The 19,812-nt window shown below is 30.5% G+C and overlaps 1 protein-coding gene across 9 annotated transcripts in view; it reads left to right on the forward strand.

Moving 5' to 3' along the window:
• The window catches only part of LOC143067765 (centrosomal protein of 63 kDa-like), a 38,078-nt gene that overhangs the window by 10,530 nt on the left and 7,736 nt on the right, over positions 1 to 19,812 (forward strand). For 8 of the 9 annotated variants that reach the window (XM_076241280.1, XM_076241279.1, XM_076241277.1 and 5 more), the window contains 13 exons: positions 3,360 to 3,455; positions 3,907 to 4,050; positions 5,988 to 6,101; positions 8,166 to 8,300; positions 9,184 to 9,303; positions 10,780 to 10,925; positions 11,167 to 11,253; positions 12,478 to 12,589; positions 14,527 to 14,787; positions 16,666 to 16,821; positions 18,127 to 18,269; positions 18,677 to 18,700; positions 19,591 to 19,617. In XM_076241280.1, coding sequence (XP_076097395.1) covers positions 3,360 to 3,455; positions 3,907 to 4,050; positions 5,988 to 6,101; positions 8,166 to 8,300; positions 9,184 to 9,303; positions 10,780 to 10,925; positions 11,167 to 11,253; positions 12,478 to 12,589; positions 14,527 to 14,787; positions 16,666 to 16,821; positions 18,127 to 18,269; positions 18,677 to 18,700; positions 19,591 to 19,617 — 1,565 coding nt within the window. The remainder of the gene's footprint in view (positions 1 to 3,359; positions 3,456 to 3,906; positions 4,051 to 5,987; positions 6,102 to 8,165; positions 8,301 to 9,183; positions 9,304 to 10,779; positions 10,926 to 11,166; positions 11,254 to 12,477; positions 12,590 to 14,526; positions 14,788 to 16,665; positions 16,822 to 18,126; positions 18,270 to 18,676; positions 18,701 to 19,590; positions 19,618 to 19,812) is intronic. The other variant, XM_076241278.1, reaches the window with a different exon arrangement.

Raw genomic sequence — 19,812 nt, forward strand, 5'->3', positions numbered from 1 at the left:
TTCTGTTGTTTTGGGCTCAGGACTGTTTTCTAGAAACTAATTGATTAGTTCTATATAGATGTTTAAGAAGCCTTGACATTATTTTCACATATTTTTATGTATAATCAGGCATACATGTCTTATAGACAATCTTTAGTACAATCAGAGGTTTTTGGAAAATGACGCAGTCATTGTTCCATAACTGCCGACCTGAACTTCATTACATTTCTCTGCCTACCGCGCTTGGTTTCGTATTTCCTATTTTCCATACAAACTGGAATCTGCTTGTGTTATCATTATGCATCATTGTGTAGTATTAATTCAGCCAGGACCCAGTTTACACTGGTTTTTGCTTGTATTCCACTACACTCGAACAAAGTGTTGTAGTTTGACGGGAACCAGTTTTAAAATTTGTAAACTACAAAACGTAATCGGTTATTGTTCATTCCGTTTTGGTGTTTCATACCGACTTATATGGTTTGAATAAGCTTAAGACCCTTCAAACATTAATGCGATAGGTATATTAAAGATTGTTTTACAAAAGGATTGAACTGTTTTACTTTCAAAGTCGTACTATAGGGATATCTGTCATATACGGATTTCCACTCTCACCGGTTAATTTCTTCTTTTACACGTGCTTTGGAAACTTCCTGTTTAATCGCAAGTTTTAAAATTGTTTTTGAGTGAATTAAACTTATTTTAACAATCATGAAGCGTTCCAGAATCATTTTAAAGCAGTTTCTTCTTCTCTTTGATGATGGAAAATAGGTTTTCTCAAGAAAATACCGCAAACGATCGCAGAGGAATTGAAACGTACAAGTCAAGTCGGCACCTGGTTAAATTGGCATCTAGTCAAATCGGCACCTATTCGACGTCAATTCGGCATCCAATAATATTTGTTATAATATTTTCTATTCAATTAATTAATTACTGTTACCAAGTACATAGTGAATATGTTGTTGTGTATTTTGGTAAACCACGAAACGAAAGTGAATATGTAGTGTATAAAGGTAAACAACGAAGCCCTTGCAAAAGCTGTTGTTTTAACAATTAGACAATTTGTGTAATTGTAAAAACAAGTCAATTATTAAAATAAAATGGAAAACTATGAGTCCCTTTCAATAAATCAAACTTTCATGCCAAATAATTAGCAAATTTAAGGTGTTTGTCTTTCAGTAAAGTTTAAACAGCATTAAACCAACAATCCTGTAAAATGCTCAACTGGTTGAAATAATGCAGAAAAATACACAATATCTCATGTATTAGTCCAAATAATTATGACGTCTGGCAAGGCTATTTTATTATTTTTCTGGGACGCCTTCATACGACGTTCGTAGGAAGGCGTCCCAGAAAAAAAATTAACATAGCCTTGCGGTTATAGGAAGGTGTTCCAGAATAAAATTAAAAAGCCTTGCCAGACGTAATAATTATTTGGACTATTCATATATATATATATATCATTAAAAATACACCAAAAAAGTCATTAGTTGAGAAAAATAAATATATACAAAATGTACATGAACACCCAAAAATGTGAAAGTTGGTATTTAACTCTTTTTGCTTAAATACTGAAAAAAATTCTGGCAACCCCTTTCTTATTTTTACCCTATTGCGTAAAATACTGTTAAAAATATATATTTAACATGGGTGACGAATTGACTATATCAGGTGTCGATTTTAACCAGGTGCTGATTTGTCCAGGTGCCAATTTAACTAGGTGCCAGTTTGACTAGAATTCTTTGACAAATGTTTGAAACTATCTGAGTTTCATTAGACCTTTGATAGCAGTAACAAAAAGATTATTTACTTAATATTTTGTGGGAGAAGGGGGTTCAGACTGTGTGGTATCAGGTCTGTTTGTGCCCAATACATTTTCGCACCCTACACTTTCGCACATTCACACTCTACTCATTCGCGCCCAATTTTAATTCAAATTCAAGTTGAATAATTGGAAAATCATGGTTGTTGTTTTAAATTGCTTTGGTGTAAATACTGAATGTATTTATAGCTTGGTATGAGTAAAACATTGAAGATTTGAAAGGAAAAAACACAAAAGATAATTGTTTTTAACAGCTTGGTCCCATTGATCTGAAACAACGAAACAATAAAACATAGCAATCCACTAATATAACCAAAACATGATAAAATTTATTCAACACGCAGAAACAAACATAGTCAGAATCTCACTTCATTTTGAAACAAGTCAATGAAACAAGTTATAGCAATACACTAACCAAAACATGATTAAGAGTTATTCAACACAAAATAAAACGTTGACAAAATACCACTTTATTTAGAAAGGATTATTATTATTTTTAGCAATACCTTATCCAAAACATGATTAAGATTTATTCAACACAAAAAAAAATTGCTGTCTCACTTTATTTTGAGACAATGACAACAATTATACTTGTAAGAAAACACTTGCTTACAGAGTTATTAAACACAAAACCAATTAAGATTGGGTGCGAACAATGTAGGGTGTGAAAGTGACAGGGGTGAAAATGAGTGGGCGCAAAAGTGAATGGAAGCGAACGGACCCAGATTCAGACTATGTACCAGTGAGAAATATACAAGCCTTTCTACGGTATTTATTTGTACAATTCAGCTAGTCTTGACCTATTCATTTGTCTTAAAAAACCAGCCAGTTGTCACCTTCACTTCACACACACACACATATACGAATATCAATTATATGCTCACGATACATGTTGCATTGTTAAACTAATTACGGTATGTGAAAATCAAGACTTGCATAAAAACTATCCCAATATTAGAGACAGTGGCGTCATTTTTCTTCAGAGCTTTCAGCTCTTTGATTTATACCCCACCTACGATAGTAGAGGGGCATTATGTTTTTTGGTCTGTGCCTCCGTTCGTCCGTTCGTTCGTCCTGCTTCAGGTTAAAGTTTTTGGTCAAGGTAGTTTTTGATGAAGTTGAAGTCCAATCAACTTGAATGATATGATCTTTCTAATTTTAAAGCCAAATTAGACTTTTGACCCTAATTTCACAGTCCAATGAACATAGAAAATGAAAGTGGAAGTTTCAGGTTAAAGTTTTTGGTCAAGGTAGTTTTTGATGAAGTTGAAGTCCAAACAACTTGAAACTTAGTACACATATTCCCTATGGTATGATCTTTCTAATTTTAATGCCAAATTAGATTTTTTACCTAATTTCATGGTCCATTAAACATGGAAAATGATAGTGCGAGTGGGGCATCCATGTACTTAGGACATATTCTTGTTTTAGATAATAGGGAAACAAAAACAAAGAAGTTAGGCAATAGTTGTTGTCAATTAAAGTATATAGAAATAAGACATATATTTTTAGTTGTAATAATCAGAGAGAAAAAAATTGAATTGAAAATTGTGTATTGTAGATTGGACATTTAAGACAGCAGTTAGAAACCATGGAAAAATCTCATCGGGAGTTAGTTAGTTGTTACGAAGCTCAGCTGTCAACTCTAAAGTCTGAGGTAGGTTTAAAAATAGAAAACCTCCATAATTGTTTCTTTCACAAGTTTAAATTATGAAAGTTGATGCAAACTAGTTGAATTTTTTATATTGATATGCATTAAAAAAAAGATGATGTCAGAACATCGCAATTACTGTATACACATTAGGTTGTTATACTGTGAATTTTAGTCAAAAGTTTATAGAGATCTTGTAAAATTATACTGGTGTAAAAGTTCAGGTGAAACTTGCACTATCCTTTTGATTACCGGTAAACATTGAAGTGAAAATTTTAGTTTGAATAATGCACTTAGTTTTTGATAAAATATATGCTTATTGTATAATCATAATAATAAGTCTAAGTTTTATAATTCTGAATGAAGTATCCTCCAAGGTTAATTTCTCATCCTTAGAGATGCATAGTATGTGCTTTTAAAGTCATTCAACACATCTAATCAAATTTGATTTTAACAGCTTCAAAAACTGAAAAGAGACTATGATCGTCAGAATAAGAAATATTCCAAACAGTCAAAAGAATCAGAACGTGACAAAGATCGTTCCAATACAGAATTACAGGACAGTATGTCACAGGTCAACAGGCTATCATCAAAACTGGAGGTAAGGAGTGCTATAAGTTAGGGTTAGGGGTTTGTGGTTATGTTTTATATAATGGTGAATATAGGATGTGTTGTGGTGAGTTTTTACATCATTGGATTTGATATAGCACTGCAGGCATACAAGGCATTTGTGATTTATAAAATTTATAGCTTGCTAGATTAGATTAAAAAAAGTTTACATTACTGTTACTATGTAATTCATAGATATAGTTCACACAAATCTTTGACAAACAAAAAGTTGATATATTTGATTTACTCTCCGCTTCTTTAAACATTTAATTTAAGTTTTGTTTCAATTTTCACAGCTTTCTACAGTGAATTATGGTGCTGCAATTTTTAAAGAAATTTGTTCCCCTCAAGGATTCTATATTCCATTGGTATTGTTTGATGGTGTTATTTAACATCACAACCAACTCACCAACAATAATATAATGTTAAAAAGTTTTATCTAATAAATATTAGCAATTCATCATTCTCAGATAGGTTTTGTAATACAATACTAGCAATTTGATCAATATGTCCTTTTGCCCTTTATAACTGGATTTTTCTTTATAAACAGATTTTTATGCCCCACCTACGATAGTAGAGGGTCATTATATTTTCTTGTCTGTGCGTCCGTCTGTCTTTCCGTCCATTCGTTCCGCTTCAGGTTAAAGTTTTTAGTCAGGTAGTTTTTGATGAAGCTGAAGTCCAATCAACTTGAAACTCAGTACACATATGCCCTATGATATGATCTTTCTAGTTTTAATGCCAAATTAGTGTTTTGACCCCAATTTCACAGTTCACTGAACATAGAAAATGATAGTGCAAATTTCAGGTTAAAGTTTTTGGTCACAGTAGTTTTTCATGACGTTGAAGTCCAATCAACTTAAAACTTAGTATACATGTTCCCTGTGATATGATTTTTCTAATTTAAATGCCAAATTAGAGTTTTTACTCCAATTTCACGGTCCACTAAACATAGAAAATGATAGTGCGAGTGGGGTATCCATGTACTATGGACACATTCTTGTTTTTTAATAATCCACTTTTCTAAAGAATATTTAATAAAAAATACAGAAGCAAAAATGAAACCGAATTCCATCTCTAGAGTGTCAAATTGAATTCCATTTTCTAAGTACTGTAAATTCAGAAATGGGACAGGGCTATAATCTCAATGATTTAAAATCACATTTTGTAATTTTTTGTATGAATAATACTGGCTTTTTCTCAATTCATGAAAATTAAAATCGCATTTTAGTCTATTTAAGTGACAAAATCACAATAATAAATGCATGCAATAACTATTATTTACAGTAATAAGAGTTGACACTACTGAAAAAATAGGCAAAGGTTTTATATTTTGCATTCAAAATTAATTTTAGGATTTCCATAAACAAACAGTGTTAAATTTTAAGCATATTTTAGCATAGTCAATATTTTTCTCATTGGTCCCTTTTACTAATTTTCAGTCTGTATCACTTTTCTTTGAACCAAAAATGAAATTGAAGTTCTCTCATATCATTTTATTGTTTGCCAGAAAGATTTGACTGAAAATCGTTGACCCAACAGCAGATCTTAATCCAATGTTAAATTAAATAATAGTCTTGAAGTTATAAAGTTATGAAAATGTAATCTTATTATAATAAAGTAATACTTTAAACCCATTTCACTAACTTGTATAAAAGATCGCTTTTCTGAAGCCACATATCATATTTATATATTGAAAGGCAGTATTTTGGAGACTGACAAGAACAAAGGCTCTTTGTCAATTCACTATTGAAAGTATTTAATCAAAATTAACATCAACAAATCCTTTTTAATTATTTTTATGTGGTTTAAAGATATTTGTCAACTAATAATAAAGACAAAGAGCCTTTAGTCGGAATTTCATTTTTATAGTGCAGTTTGGATAAGAATTTTTAGTTCTGAATATTTTTCTAACTTTTCTGGCATTAGGAATATAAACAGAGGTCAAAGGATTGGGAATTACAGAAAAGAACTCTAGGGAAACAGCTTGAAACTTTAGAAGCTCAGAGAAAAGCTATGACAGAAAAGTGTGAATTTATTCAGGTTTGTGTGTACACAAGTGTGTAATATTAAGTGTGAAGTCACTTGTGTTTTAATTGTTTGTAACACAACATGTATCACATTTTAACTTCTTCCTCATGAAACTATGCTCCATATTACTTGATGTTTGACCTGAAACATATCTTCTTCAAACCAGTATCAGAAGAGTGTCTTGTGTTCTATGATATGGTGCTAAGCTGACTGGCTGGCTTCCATTAGCATGCTGCAGACTTCATGTCACTCATTTCAATTATCATATGAAATAATCATGTTTATCTCTATAAAATGTCAGAGTCAGACTCATGGACCCCTTAAGCTGACAATAAATAAAGAATCCCTAATAAATTAAAAAAGTTTGAAAATACAGATATCTGTTCTCTTTTTTGAAAATATGGTGTTGTTTAATTTTCCTTCCATATCATATAAGACTAAACATGCTAATAGTCAACAGCAACCAGCAATTATTCCTTTTAAACTTTTAACCATCGATAACTAATATGAGAATTACTTTCTTGTTGTTTTTTATGTGTCCTGATTTATTTTCATCTCAACCTTGAAGCTATATTTTACCTCTTTAACAATTTTAATGTGTTGTCTAGTTTATAAAGTGAGTTTGATAAATGGAAACAATGTATTCAAAAACATTAAAAAAAAAAACACCAAAAAAACCACTATATGGTTGGTATTGAATAAATTGGTTGCTACTGATTATTAGAACAGAATTTCCTGTATTACAGAAAATGTACTTGAGTTTCATGTCTAAGGTAGTATAGTATATATATTGTACTTACAACTAAATTCTGTACATTTTACTTATTCTCAATATAATGTAATCAATTATATACAAAAAGGGTAAAAGTTACATAGTTTTGTATTAAACAATGTTCTCGTTAGTGTAAAAACAAAGTATTTTATTTATATGATTTTTTTCTTAGAGGTGGAAATAATGAATTAAACTTTCTGTTAATACTGTTAAATAATAATACTTTTCCACTGATAGATCATTAATAAAGCTTACTGGTGAACAATTTTAATGTTTGTATGTCATAAATACACAATGAAATGAAAACAACTATTATAAACAATCATAGCAAGCATATTTCATATGTGAAAACAAGTATAAAAAAGAGTCAAATTTCATTATAAAAGATGAATTTTTAGTTTAGATGTAAACATGTGATTTTACTATCTGCATGTAAATTCTTAATACACATTTTCAAGGTTTCATATTTCTTTGCATGGAACTGAAATAGAATGTGCTAGATATTGTCTCATTGGTGTGTGAAGAGAATTTTGTTGTTTTATGGTTTGTTAAATTGGTCTGTGTAGTTGTGTGTTCAAAGTCTTTCAATCTGATTAAACATTATCAGATAGTATTTTTCACTGGAGAACATTTTTTTGTGCATAGCTGGTACTCAGGTTTAGTAAGAAGCCTTGTTCCTTTTATAAATTTATGAAACAAAAAGTCATTTTATATCAATTTTTAAAAACATTAGGCACCATAAATTATAATACCATATGATAGGCATGTAAATGCATAATCCAAGTGATACTGGTTATTACATATTAGCCTTTTACCACCTACTAATAGAATGCCCTTATTTATCTTTGTATTGACTTACTATATATGATAGTCCCCTCTCATAGGGTCATCCCTCCAGCAGATGAAGTCTGACCTTGTAATAGGAATGACCTCTTGTAAGGTGTTGAATTGAAAAAAAAACTAGTTTTGGTATATATGGTTATATATATACTGTATGTATAAGAAAAGTTTTCTTTTATATGAGGTCATTATTGAAGGTGAACTAGATGAACTCCTCATATATATACACCAGGCCTTCCTGTATTACATTACTGAAACAAGCATTATAAATGTTTAAAGATATGCAAATTCTCTATACAAAAATATGTACCCGGCACACATTATTTGCATTGATATTTGAGGGGGGATCATTTGCATTAAATAACAGAGCATATGAAACTTCATGCTGATTTATTTGACTAATTAACTGTGATTATCACAATGTATGATATTTTTTCACGTTTGTAACTAACACATCATTTCAGAGTCAGTCTCAAACATACCAGTCACAACTGAACAGACGTAAACAAATACTTGATAACACAGAATCTAGTCTCAAGTCACAAATAGCTCAACTAGAAGGACAGCTACAGAGAGCTAACGAATCACATTTGTCACAGGTAACATGATCACAACAAATACTCGATAACACAGATTCTAGTCTCAAGTCACAAATAGCTCAACTAGAAGGACAGCTACAGAGAGCTAACGAATCACATGTGTCACAGGTAACATGATCACAACAAAATGAATTCCATATAGAAGGAAGAAAGGTTGGAAAGTCACATGAAAAAAAACTACATTTATGAATATTTGGATATTCACAACTAATTCATCACGATAATGCACAAAGAAATATCGTTACTAAATTCAACAAAAAGGTATAAAATATTGAAAAAGGTAATCATTGATGTGAACACGGACTTCAAAAGTTGACAGTATTTTGAGTTTTTGTCTTTAGGTTGACAAAGTTTTTTATATGCATTTGTTTGCTATACATGTATTCAATCAGCATGATGACAAATATTTTACATAACTATTTCTATTTATTGAAAGTAGCAACAAATTGCTAGTCACTTAAAAATCATAACATTTGATACAATCTTGTATGTTGAATTCCAGTACAAAGTTTCATGAAATTATACCTTATTTCATACTTTATATTGCTGTTAGTTAAAGTGCAGTTTTATTAGAATTTCCATGTCAACCCTGTTCATTAATAAAGATAGAGTAAGTTGCAAAAACTCCTTGGCAATTAAAGAATTATTTATTGTGCCAAGGATTTATTAAATTTTTTGATTGTCATAAGTACCCTGTGTAAGTATTGACCTAAATTCCTAAAGTATTATAAAAATGATGTTGTGCTATCCACATCTCCACAGGTTGCAAAGTTATTCAAATTATTATTTCTTTAATTAGATCAAATGGAAAATTAGACATATTATCCTTTTATAACTTTGGTAGAGAACTTTTTATCATTTCACATATATTTTTCTTTTATAGGAAACTAAGGTGGAGAAGTTGAAATCCTCTTTGGACGATGCAATCAATAACCACAAAAAAGCTATGGATGAAAACGAGAGATTGTTAGTAGACCTGAGAAAAGCTAATATTCATTCAAGAGTATGTATAAATAGTTATATTTCAATGCCTAATTGTTTTAACTCACTTGAACATTTGAAGCAAAAAATTTTTTTTTTCAAATTTTATATTTATACATAGTTTTAGGTGTAGTTTTTTGCCTTGCCTGCAAAAAGGTCACAGAAGGCAAGACATGTGTATTGCTTTCCTTGCGACATTGTAGTTGGCATTGACATTTGATAAATTTTCTGATTAAGTTAGTTTGATAGGAATTAATTGTGATAGATCAATGATATTTTGTATAAAGTTGCTTACCTATCAGAACATAACAATTTTGATGGCTATTTTTATGGCCTGCCCTCTACGTCTTGCTCCAGTAATTTTGGATTAATTAGCAATTTTCAATGTAACATTTTCTGGTAAAGTCAGTTTCGGTGCATTATGTTTGAGGGCATTACCATTACATTTGCGCGCAGCTTTTGATTACAATTGCGCGCATTTTTTTGACAGGTAAACCCAGGTAAAATACAGGTAATAAAACTTATTTAATTATAATTTGTTCAATTATTAATAAGTATAAGTTCTCATTCCGTTAGTGTTAGTCCCCAGCTCACCAACGATGAGGTTGAAGTGGGATTTCGAGAAAGATAAGTCCGTTTTATTATGCACAAGCACTTAATCCTAGAAATATATAAAGATAAAAATTCTAAAATGCTTAAACATACCTAATCTTAAAGGTTAAAGTATTGATAAATTCATTACTTTACATGTCAGTATACATGCCGAAACTGCATGTTAGTGCCTTGGTGTAACTTTAAACAAACTAACTTAAATTATTTACTAATTTTAAAAACGATCACTATTTGTTGAAACACTTTTCACTCTGAAATATTTGCAATGAAGTTAGATGTATGTCTTAAGCTATACGAGTTTATAATGATCACTTTATAATTTTTTTTAGAATTTAATATGAAAATATATAATTTGAATTAAGAAATATTTTCAAAATTAATAATTGATAGTCATATTTATTATGAAAATAAAAAAAAATATAGTCAATTATAATTAATTTAATTTTTATTTATATTTTACCTGAGTTTACCTGTAAAATGAATGCGCGCAAACGTAGTGCGCCCGTCAGTTTGATAGAAAGTACTTGTTATATATCAATTTATTTTTTCTATAAATTTGCATTACTCTCCGTAAATCTCAGTTTGTTGACCATTTCAAGGCCCTGACCACTAGTCGATGGTCCAGCAACTTTCAATTAATTAGCAGTGGAGTTGTCCATCAGAGTGTCTTTTTTTCTGAATTTAATGTTGACAGGCAAGACATATCTCTGTGTCAACATTCTATTTAAAGAATAATACAGATTATGGTTTTTACCCTAAAAATTTACACCAAATACTTTCATACATGTCCAAGACAATCTAGATGTTGATATCATTAGAATTATAGATAAGGCATGATGTTTTATAAGAAAATGTTTAAAAGAACCATGAATCTTTTCCTTTGCAGAAAATTGATGAAGAAAAACTTCAGTGCGAGGCTGATCTAAAAACCAAAGAAGATTTGTTAAGAGCAATAGAGCAGGATGGTGAAGCTCAGGCTGAGGAAATGGGCAGAATGGAACAAGCTCTTTCAGAAAAAGACAGAATTATTCAGTATGTTGTTTGGGAGAAAAATGGAAAAAAAACAAATGTTATAGTGCTCACAAATATATTTACAGTGTTGTTATTACATCTAGTGTTATACTTATAATTGTTCAACTTTGTTACTATTTCTAAACAGGAGACAAAGCATAACATGTTCGGAACTGTTTTTATATCATTAAATCTAAATTAATCAAAGATCTGAGTATAACAGCAAAATGTTATTATTTAAAGAAATTTAAATTTATTTTAGTTCACTAGGAAATATAAAGAATAAGGAAGAGAGTGAACAAATCAAACTTCTTAGACAGTCATTACAAGAGGCCAGGGAAGACACAAGGTATATATTTCTTAGACATTCATTACAAGAGGCCAGGGAAGACACAAGGTATATATTTCTTAGATAGTCATTACAAGAGGCCAGGGAAGACACAAGGTATATATTTCTTAGATAGTCATTACAAGAGGCCAGGGAAGACACAAGGTATATACTTCTTAGACAGTCATTACAAGAGGCCAGGGAAGACACAAGGTATACAACTTCTTAGACAGTCATTACAAGAGGCCAGGGAAGACACAAGGTATATATTTCTTAGACATTCATTACAAGAGGCCAGGGAAGACACAAGGTATATATTTCTTAGATAGTCATTACAAGAGGCCAGGGAAGACACAAGGTATATACTTCTTAGACATTCATTACAAGAGGCCAGGGAAGACACAAGGTATATAACTTCTTAGACAGTCATTACAAGAGGCCAGGGAAGACACAAGGTATATACTTCTTAGACAGTCATTACAAGAGGCCAGGGAAGACACAAGGTATATATTTCCCAGAACTTATCAGACAATGATTACAAGGAGCCTAAAGATGCTTCAAGATATTTCATGAACCAAATTTACAAGAAGCTAGGGAAAACCCAAGGTATTTAGTGCACAAAACCTTTAAAACATTTTCTAGAAGAGCAGGTAAGAAGTGTGTTGAAGTTTTGAGAGAGTTTTTATCAGAAATCTAGAGATGTCAATACATAACAATAGAAAGAAATGTGATGATTCACTTATTTCCAAAGAATACATGCAATAAGCTTTTTTTTGGAGGGGGTTTGATTTTGTTTACAGTTTTGAAATCTCATATTAGAGAGTTTCTGTAGATATTAGATTTATGTAAGGAGGGAAGCTTACCAATGAAAAAAACTTCGATACTACTAAAGGAAGAGACAGGTTTCATTGAGCTGCAACTCCTCTGAAACCATAAGGTCGGAAACATTTTTGATATGAAGTATAAATGTAGTGTTTTTTTACTTCCTAATTTGTCTTTGAAACAATCGTTTTTCCACAGAAAACATCAATTTTTGAGAAAATAGTGAAATTTTGGAGACTGTTATGGATCCATGTCATATATTTTTGCCCATGCTCAGTCGACGTATTTCCCTTGTGTTACAACACTTGCCCAAGTCTGCATTTTCTTGTAAAACATAAGTTTATAAGAATGATTGACATTTTCAAATGAAAATTCTGTATACCTCATTGACTCTGTATGTGTTTTCTTATTTTCTTTATTTAGGAACTGCAAAAAGAATGAAAAGAAATTAAGAGAAGAGGTCTCTAAACTTCAGAATCATTTGAGACAGGCAGTGGAGGATTGTGAAAGAACTACAGATCAGCTAGAGAAAAAGGTATGTAATCATTTACCTTAATACTGGAGGACATTAATATAGTTGTTTACACAAATATGTAATGGAAGAAATATTATCTCATAATTTGTATTACCTTAGCTGTAAATTATTTTAGCATAAGCTTACTCTTTTTTTTCTTGCATTAGAATTAGAAAGATCATATCATATCATTTCAACATCATCAAAAACTAACTTGACCCAAAACTTAAACTGAAGCAGAACAGACAGATGGACGAATGAACAGACAAATGGACAAACAAACTCACAAACATACTGCCACTTAGTGTGGCATAAAAAATTGACATTCATATAGTAATCTTCTAGGGGTCTAAGTCTGTTTGCCTTTCAATTTTACAAATCTTTATTATTTATCTTTCATATTCATATTTCTTGAGCAAAACAATAGTTCTTTTTACACCTGATTTACATTTTCAGGACAGTGAGATGGTATGTGTATTTTAGTCGTTTATTTCTCACAGGGCTAGAGTAAAACTGTTGATGGTACTCCAGTTATAACACATTAAAGCTTTTATAAAATGTTATCACAATTGATTGATGAATATCTGGCTAAACAAATGGCATTTTTGTATAAAACTGTGCTTTAAACTGTGGATTAATTTATTTTCGGAATACCGTTTTCTTTATTGTGCACTTCTCAATCCCACACAGTACAGTGCACTTGTTTAAGGTGCATGGGTATCATTTTGTGAGCTTTGTTTGGAGAACCTTTTGTTACTAAGAATATTTGACAAATCTGCCTTAGGACATCTAATCAACCCCCTTTTGAAATTTTTCTCAAAGCCTTTATCCAGAAGTAAATGAAAATGTATTATTCAATTTTGTTTTATCTTTATCTCTCAAAATTATATTAAGATTAATTGTAAATATGCAGTATATAAGCCTTAAGCTTGAAGAAGCAAGCATAATACATAGTTGTCAAATTTTTGGTGGACTGCTATTTAAGTTTAGCCAGATGATGTTCATTAAACACTGTTATTTAGTTAATAGTATGGCATGTGGTTGTTTTCTGGGATTTTTTTTATAGGTGTCTTGACAACCAATATTCAGTATATTTGAAGTATATTTGATTTTGAAATATTGTTTTTTATGTTCCTTTTGCATTACATTTTTAATTCTTTTAATTTCTATTCAGGAGTCATAATTTATAAGATATGTAATCGAACTTGAACATGATGAATTATAATTCAGTGAAGAACACACTGAACATTTATATTTAAATTATTTGGGGTTGGGTGTGTTTTTTTTTTGTTTTTTGTTGGGGTTTTTTTTTGGGGGGGGGGGGGGATTTACAATGGATGAGTGATGTGATGCTTGGAGAAATGGAGATAGTACATGTAGTATGGCCTGGCCACTTTAGAGAGAAAAAAAAAACCATTTAAAATCTGATTTTTTTTTTCTTCAATTTGTAAAAGAATCAGCCTAGATGTAATCTCTCAAATATTGCCCCAAAAATATCTGTTTTTGAAGTTTTTACTTTTATAATAATAGTTGCTAGGTTAAAAAATGAAATGTTGATTTTTTTATTATGTTTTTTTCTCTCTCTGTTTTGGCTGTTGAAATCATAAAGACTATAGATTATTGGCCAAACATGAAATTGCAAAAATGATCAGCTACAAAAGAGTAACTATATTATATGTAAATAAAAGTCCTAGTTAGCTAACTGGGATTCTTTTTCACTTGATGAGCAATTCAGGTACAGCTGTGCCTCTTTTTTTCAATTCACTATGCTTATCAAATCTTTATTTATTTTTTGCTTTTCCTCCTGTTCTGAACAAAATTCTGGATAAATTGCAACTCTAATTCATACAATTATTTTATCAATAAAACACATATAGAATTATTTATCAGTACATAGATACTGCTTTATATTAAAAAAAAATGTCAATGTAAAGTGGACAAAATTATCTAATTTACAGAAAACAGAACTGCAGAGAATTGAATCTGGAGAAGTTAAGAGATTGAAACAAGAGGTGAATCGTTTAAAAGAAAGTATTTCTACAAAGCAACAGTCACACGAAGCTGAACTTGAGGGCATGAGAGCAGAGGTCAGCAAATTAACCTCTGAACTACACGAGAGAAGTGTCACTTTCTCAACACTGTCAGACAAATCAGCCAATGTAGAGAGACAGCTGAGGAATGAGAATGAAATATTAGAGAAAAAATCAGCAGAACTACAGGTTTGCATTTTAGTCAGGAAATATTTTAGATATTCTATATTCAATAGGATGAAGTTTTTATATTTTGGATTAGATCTTACTAAAAATAGAAATTTAAATTTAGATATAGAAGCACTATCCTGGTCTTTATTTTAGTAGAACATATCAACTTACTTAAACAATAGACATTTATTGTGAATCTCTCATTGATCTTATCATTATCATCGATCATTTTGAAGTTCTATTCTTTAAGGTTCTTAGCTGGAACATTTTTTTTGTTCATTAAGAGATTGAAAAATAAAGACTTGTCCGGTAAAACTTGAAATGAATTTGAAATATGGCAATAACTTTTATGTATTTATGATTTGAAATGTTTTATGTTAATGTGTTTATATTACATTATAATACCTCATGTTTAATTTGTTCATTAATACATTAACAACAAATCCATTTTCAAGTCAAAGGTCAAATGTCATTAGGACAATAATTTGTTGGAGACCTTTAACCTTTGACTCATTATATAAGCATTGTTCATCACATTGTTTCATTGCACATTTGTATCATTTCTGCACATTGCATATTCTGCTCACCTGGTTAAAGGCCAAATAAGTTTTTGCCATCAACTTATATGCATTGTATGCATCTGTCCATCCATCAGTATCTGAGTTATTTGCTGATCATTGAACTTGATTACCATCAAAGTAGCACATTATGTGCTCTTATTTCTAACTGCTGAGATCTTAGTGGAGAAACAGTCATTATTCAACTTAAAGTATTGGAATTACCCCGTTTGAACATCATATGTATTTTAAGCAAACTTTAATGGGACTACTGCAGTATTCCCTAGCATCCATGTTGACTTTTGAGCTCTTTTTTAGTCACATAATTTGGTGTGTGAATGTATTCAATAGCATTATAGCAAAAGTCACTATGGCATACATTTTATGCCTCAGTGACTCATTTTCAATTTTGATATTTGTTTGTTCCATTTTCACTGAAGTTGAATATTAGTTTTCATTATCATGATTATTAGATTTATTAAGTTTATTCAGTCAATTTTCTGATGAGTAAAATGTTGCAATCCTAAATTACCTACAGTATATTTTCTAAATAATGTTGACCTGTATACTTATCTCTGCCATTGAATGTAGATAATTACCCTGGTTGGTAACCATTTAATTGATCAAGGCCCGTACATTTCACATCACAGTTTGGAATGCAATAATGGCTCATTTTTATATCACATTTTACTTTGAAGTTAGTTCATGCAGTTTGAAATATTATATTAAAACAACTTCAATATAAAAAAAATAATGAATTTAGAGAATTTTTTAATTTTGTGTGTTTTTTTTACTTTGAGGGAACAAAAAATAAATTAAATGATAGTAATATATTCATCATTCATTGATAAATTTAAAGTTGTAAAATGTGATATAAAAACAAAGCAATAAGCTTGGATTTTGGCATCAATGAAACTCCTGTTGGTATATCAGTTTCAAAATTAATTATTTGAAATATAATAAATCATTTATATAGAGGATACATTTAGATTCATTATTCTATAATCTTCAAATATTTATAAATGTATCTTCTGGTTTCATTTTCATTTAAAAATTTCAAAAATCATTTCTAAAAACTTTCATCATCATAAATCAGCCATCTTTTAAGTTTCATGCACATATATCAACATTTCATTTTCGCATGCATTTGTTTAGCTACTGTTAATTTGTTGTTCAATGTCAGAATTGTAGACTACTCAATATTAAGACAAAACAATCATTTTAAAAGAGGTTGATAAATAAATCTACCTAAGAAAATAACAGAATTGACAGTAGCAATCATCCTGTTGTTATGGTAACAGTAGCTAACCTTTGTTTTGTAATACCTCCCTGTTGTTAGGTTGCAAATGCACAGATTGAAGCACTTAGGCTAGAAAACAGGCACTTACGGCAGACCATTCTACAGCAGGCTCATTCAAATGCAGACAAGGGTCATACTCAGGAGCATCTACGGGTACTGAAAAGCTCCTATGAAACAACGATTAAAAAACTAGAGGTAGAAATATATCATCACATTTATTCATTTTAGGAAGCAGTCAAAAGTTGAAGAATGTATCATTGCTGACACAAGTAAAAGTTCTGTTGAAATGAATTAATTAGTTTATTTAAATATCTGACATCAGACTTTTGATAGTTTAATAAATTTTAAGTCAATAGGTGCATTTCACAGGGTTTATTTAAAATTGAGAATTAAATGAAGACATCCATGTGATATTTTTTTTTTTAAATCTTCATGTTTTTATTGAACTACATGTATAAGGAAAGCCATATAATAATCAGGTTATACTATTTCATGTTTGTTCATTTGCAATTTTGCAGTTTTTATTGGCTGACTAACTCCTTTTATAAGCATTGCAGTTTATATACATATGATATATTATATATAAAGCTTGATTTGAAGTGAAACAAAAACACCATTTGTAGTCATGTCCATGTTTTGTTATCCCTTCTGTTTGAATGTTCAGTTACATGAATGTATTTTATTCTATTAGTCGTCACCACACTAATTTTTTCCTTTGAGATCTGTGGGGGAAACTTACTCAAACGTTGAAAATAAGTACATTTCAGTGGTGATTGTTGTTTCTCTTTATTTTATTGCCATTAAGTTGTCAGATTTTCAACTAAATTTGTCAAAACTAGAAAATATGGAAGAATAAATGTACTTTCCCATAATTGTAGTATGTGAATTTAATGAACAAAAAAGTTTAGATATCAAGCTTGATTGTGCTGCTGATGTATGGCATAATGTAGCAACCAAGTAGGGCTGGAAATCAAAGGTGTTAGTAGATGTTTATGATTGGTTTTTGTACACATTACAGAGCTATCACTTATAATTGGTTGGTCTCACTGAGAATTTTACATAAAATTGAGAATGGAAATAGGGAATATGTCAAAGACACAACAATCTAACCAGAGAGCAGACAACAGTTGAAGGCCACCATTGGGTCTTCAATGCAGCAAGAAAATCCTTGTGTAATGATTTTCTCTTTGTTGTGGGTTTTTGCAGTCTCTATGGTTTTGTATGAATATTCTGATGTCATTTAAAAATATAACTGCTAATAATATCACAATATTTTCAGGTCGAGTTTTGTCATGAAGACAAAAACAAAAAATGTTGCTTCTTCAATATCAAAGAGGATTCTGACAATGTCACTGTACAGTTAATGTTTGTAATGTCAGTTCAAGTAACTAGTCAGGTTTTGCTATATTTGTGCTTTGTACAAAGTCAGATCTCATCTGTTTAATAAAGATAAAGAATTATGAATTATTTTGTTAATTTGAGATAATTTGAAAATTTTAGCAAGAGAACCGTCAGTTGAAAGATGATGTAACTTCTATGAGAGAGGAAATGACTGAAATGGAGGATAAGTTTGAGGAACAGTTGAGACAAGCTTTAAAAGAGTCGGAGGCGTCAGCACAAGAAATGAGAGATATTGAAGATAGGTAAATGTTCTTTCTGTACAATTCTCAGTATCATTATAAGAGCTTGTTTATTTGTAGATATTTTGTTTTTAGAAGTTTGATCAAATAGTTTATAGAAAGCAATGCAAATGGTATTTTTGGCGTTTTATTGCTATTTATATATATTTGTTTTATTACTTTCTTATAGTTTGACTATTTCAGTCTCAATTTTCTTCAAACCAATTTGTTTAAATTTAAGTAAATAAAATATCTGGAAAACTATAACCTGGTAGATGGTTCAGTAGCAGTTCATGAGTGTTAACAATTTAGTGCTTTATTGTTTTTTAAAATGATAAAACCCATTGGCCAATATTTTGAAAGCCATACTATAATTTTTAAAGCAAAATTAAAATCTACAAATTGATAACTTGTGACTTAAATCTATTCAGTGCCGTTCATAGTGATTATGATGGGTAAGCGGTTTTATTATCAGTTAATAATAACATCACAATGACCCATTTCTTCATTTCCAGCACAATAAGCTGTCTTCTTTAGTTATACCCCCGCTTTGAAAAAGGGAAGTATACTGTTTTACCTCTGTCTGTCCGTCAGTCAGTCCATCCATCCATCAGTCCGTCAGTCTGTCCGTCCCATGAATATTTTTCGTCACATTTTTCTCAGGAACTACAATACAAGGATTTCTGAAATTTGGTTTCAGGCTTTATATATGTCAGCTATACCTTGTGATGCGTTTTAAAGATTCATCACTCGACAACGTCCTGTTTACTGAACACTTGTATCATTTTACACCTGATAGCCAAGTTGAAAATTTTCGTCACATTTTTCTCATGAACTACAATACAAGGATTTCTGAAATTTGGTTTCATGGTTTATATAAGTCTGCTTTACCATGTAATGCTTTTTCAGATTCATCACTCAACAACTTCCTGTTTACCGACCACTTGCATATTTTTACACTATTTAATATTATCCACTTACAGCTGGGGTATCATCAGTGAGCAGTAGCTCGCAGTTTCACCTTGTTCCAATCTTTTACTAGTGTCTGTAAAAATTACCTACCATTTTTATATGAGTCAATTACCCAGTACTGTAGCTTCATGAATTTTTGTGATGTTTTTATTATAATGAATTGTTGTGTAAAAAGTTTTTCAAAACTAAAATCTTGCTTGTTAGATTTTGATAACATATATGTATGCAACATTTCCAAATCTGATAAATAATCTCCCATTTGTTTCTATTATTCAACAATTGCAATGATAGAGGCATCCTAAAAAATTTCTGAATTAACAGTATAACAGTGAGTGATATAAGTTGCTATTGAAATTGTATGTATATTTTATAGCTTGGATTCTATCTCGAAAATTAAAAGGTGATACAATGACACATGTGTGTTTCCATGTTCTGTGTGAATTTAACTATGAACTGTGTGACTCTCTCAATCTATACAACTTTTTTCTTCAACAAATAGCCAAAAGCAAGAAGTTCAAAGCATGCAGCATGCCAACCCTTTCTCTTTTCTCATAGTCACAAAAGTATAATTATGACAAATCCTCGAGAAATAATT

Source organism: Mytilus galloprovincialis, chromosome 3, assembly GCF_965363235.1.
Source record: "Mytilus galloprovincialis chromosome 3, xbMytGall1.hap1.1, whole genome shotgun sequence".
Lineage (NCBI taxonomy): Eukaryota > Metazoa > Mollusca > Bivalvia > Mytilida > Mytilidae > Mytilus > Mytilus galloprovincialis.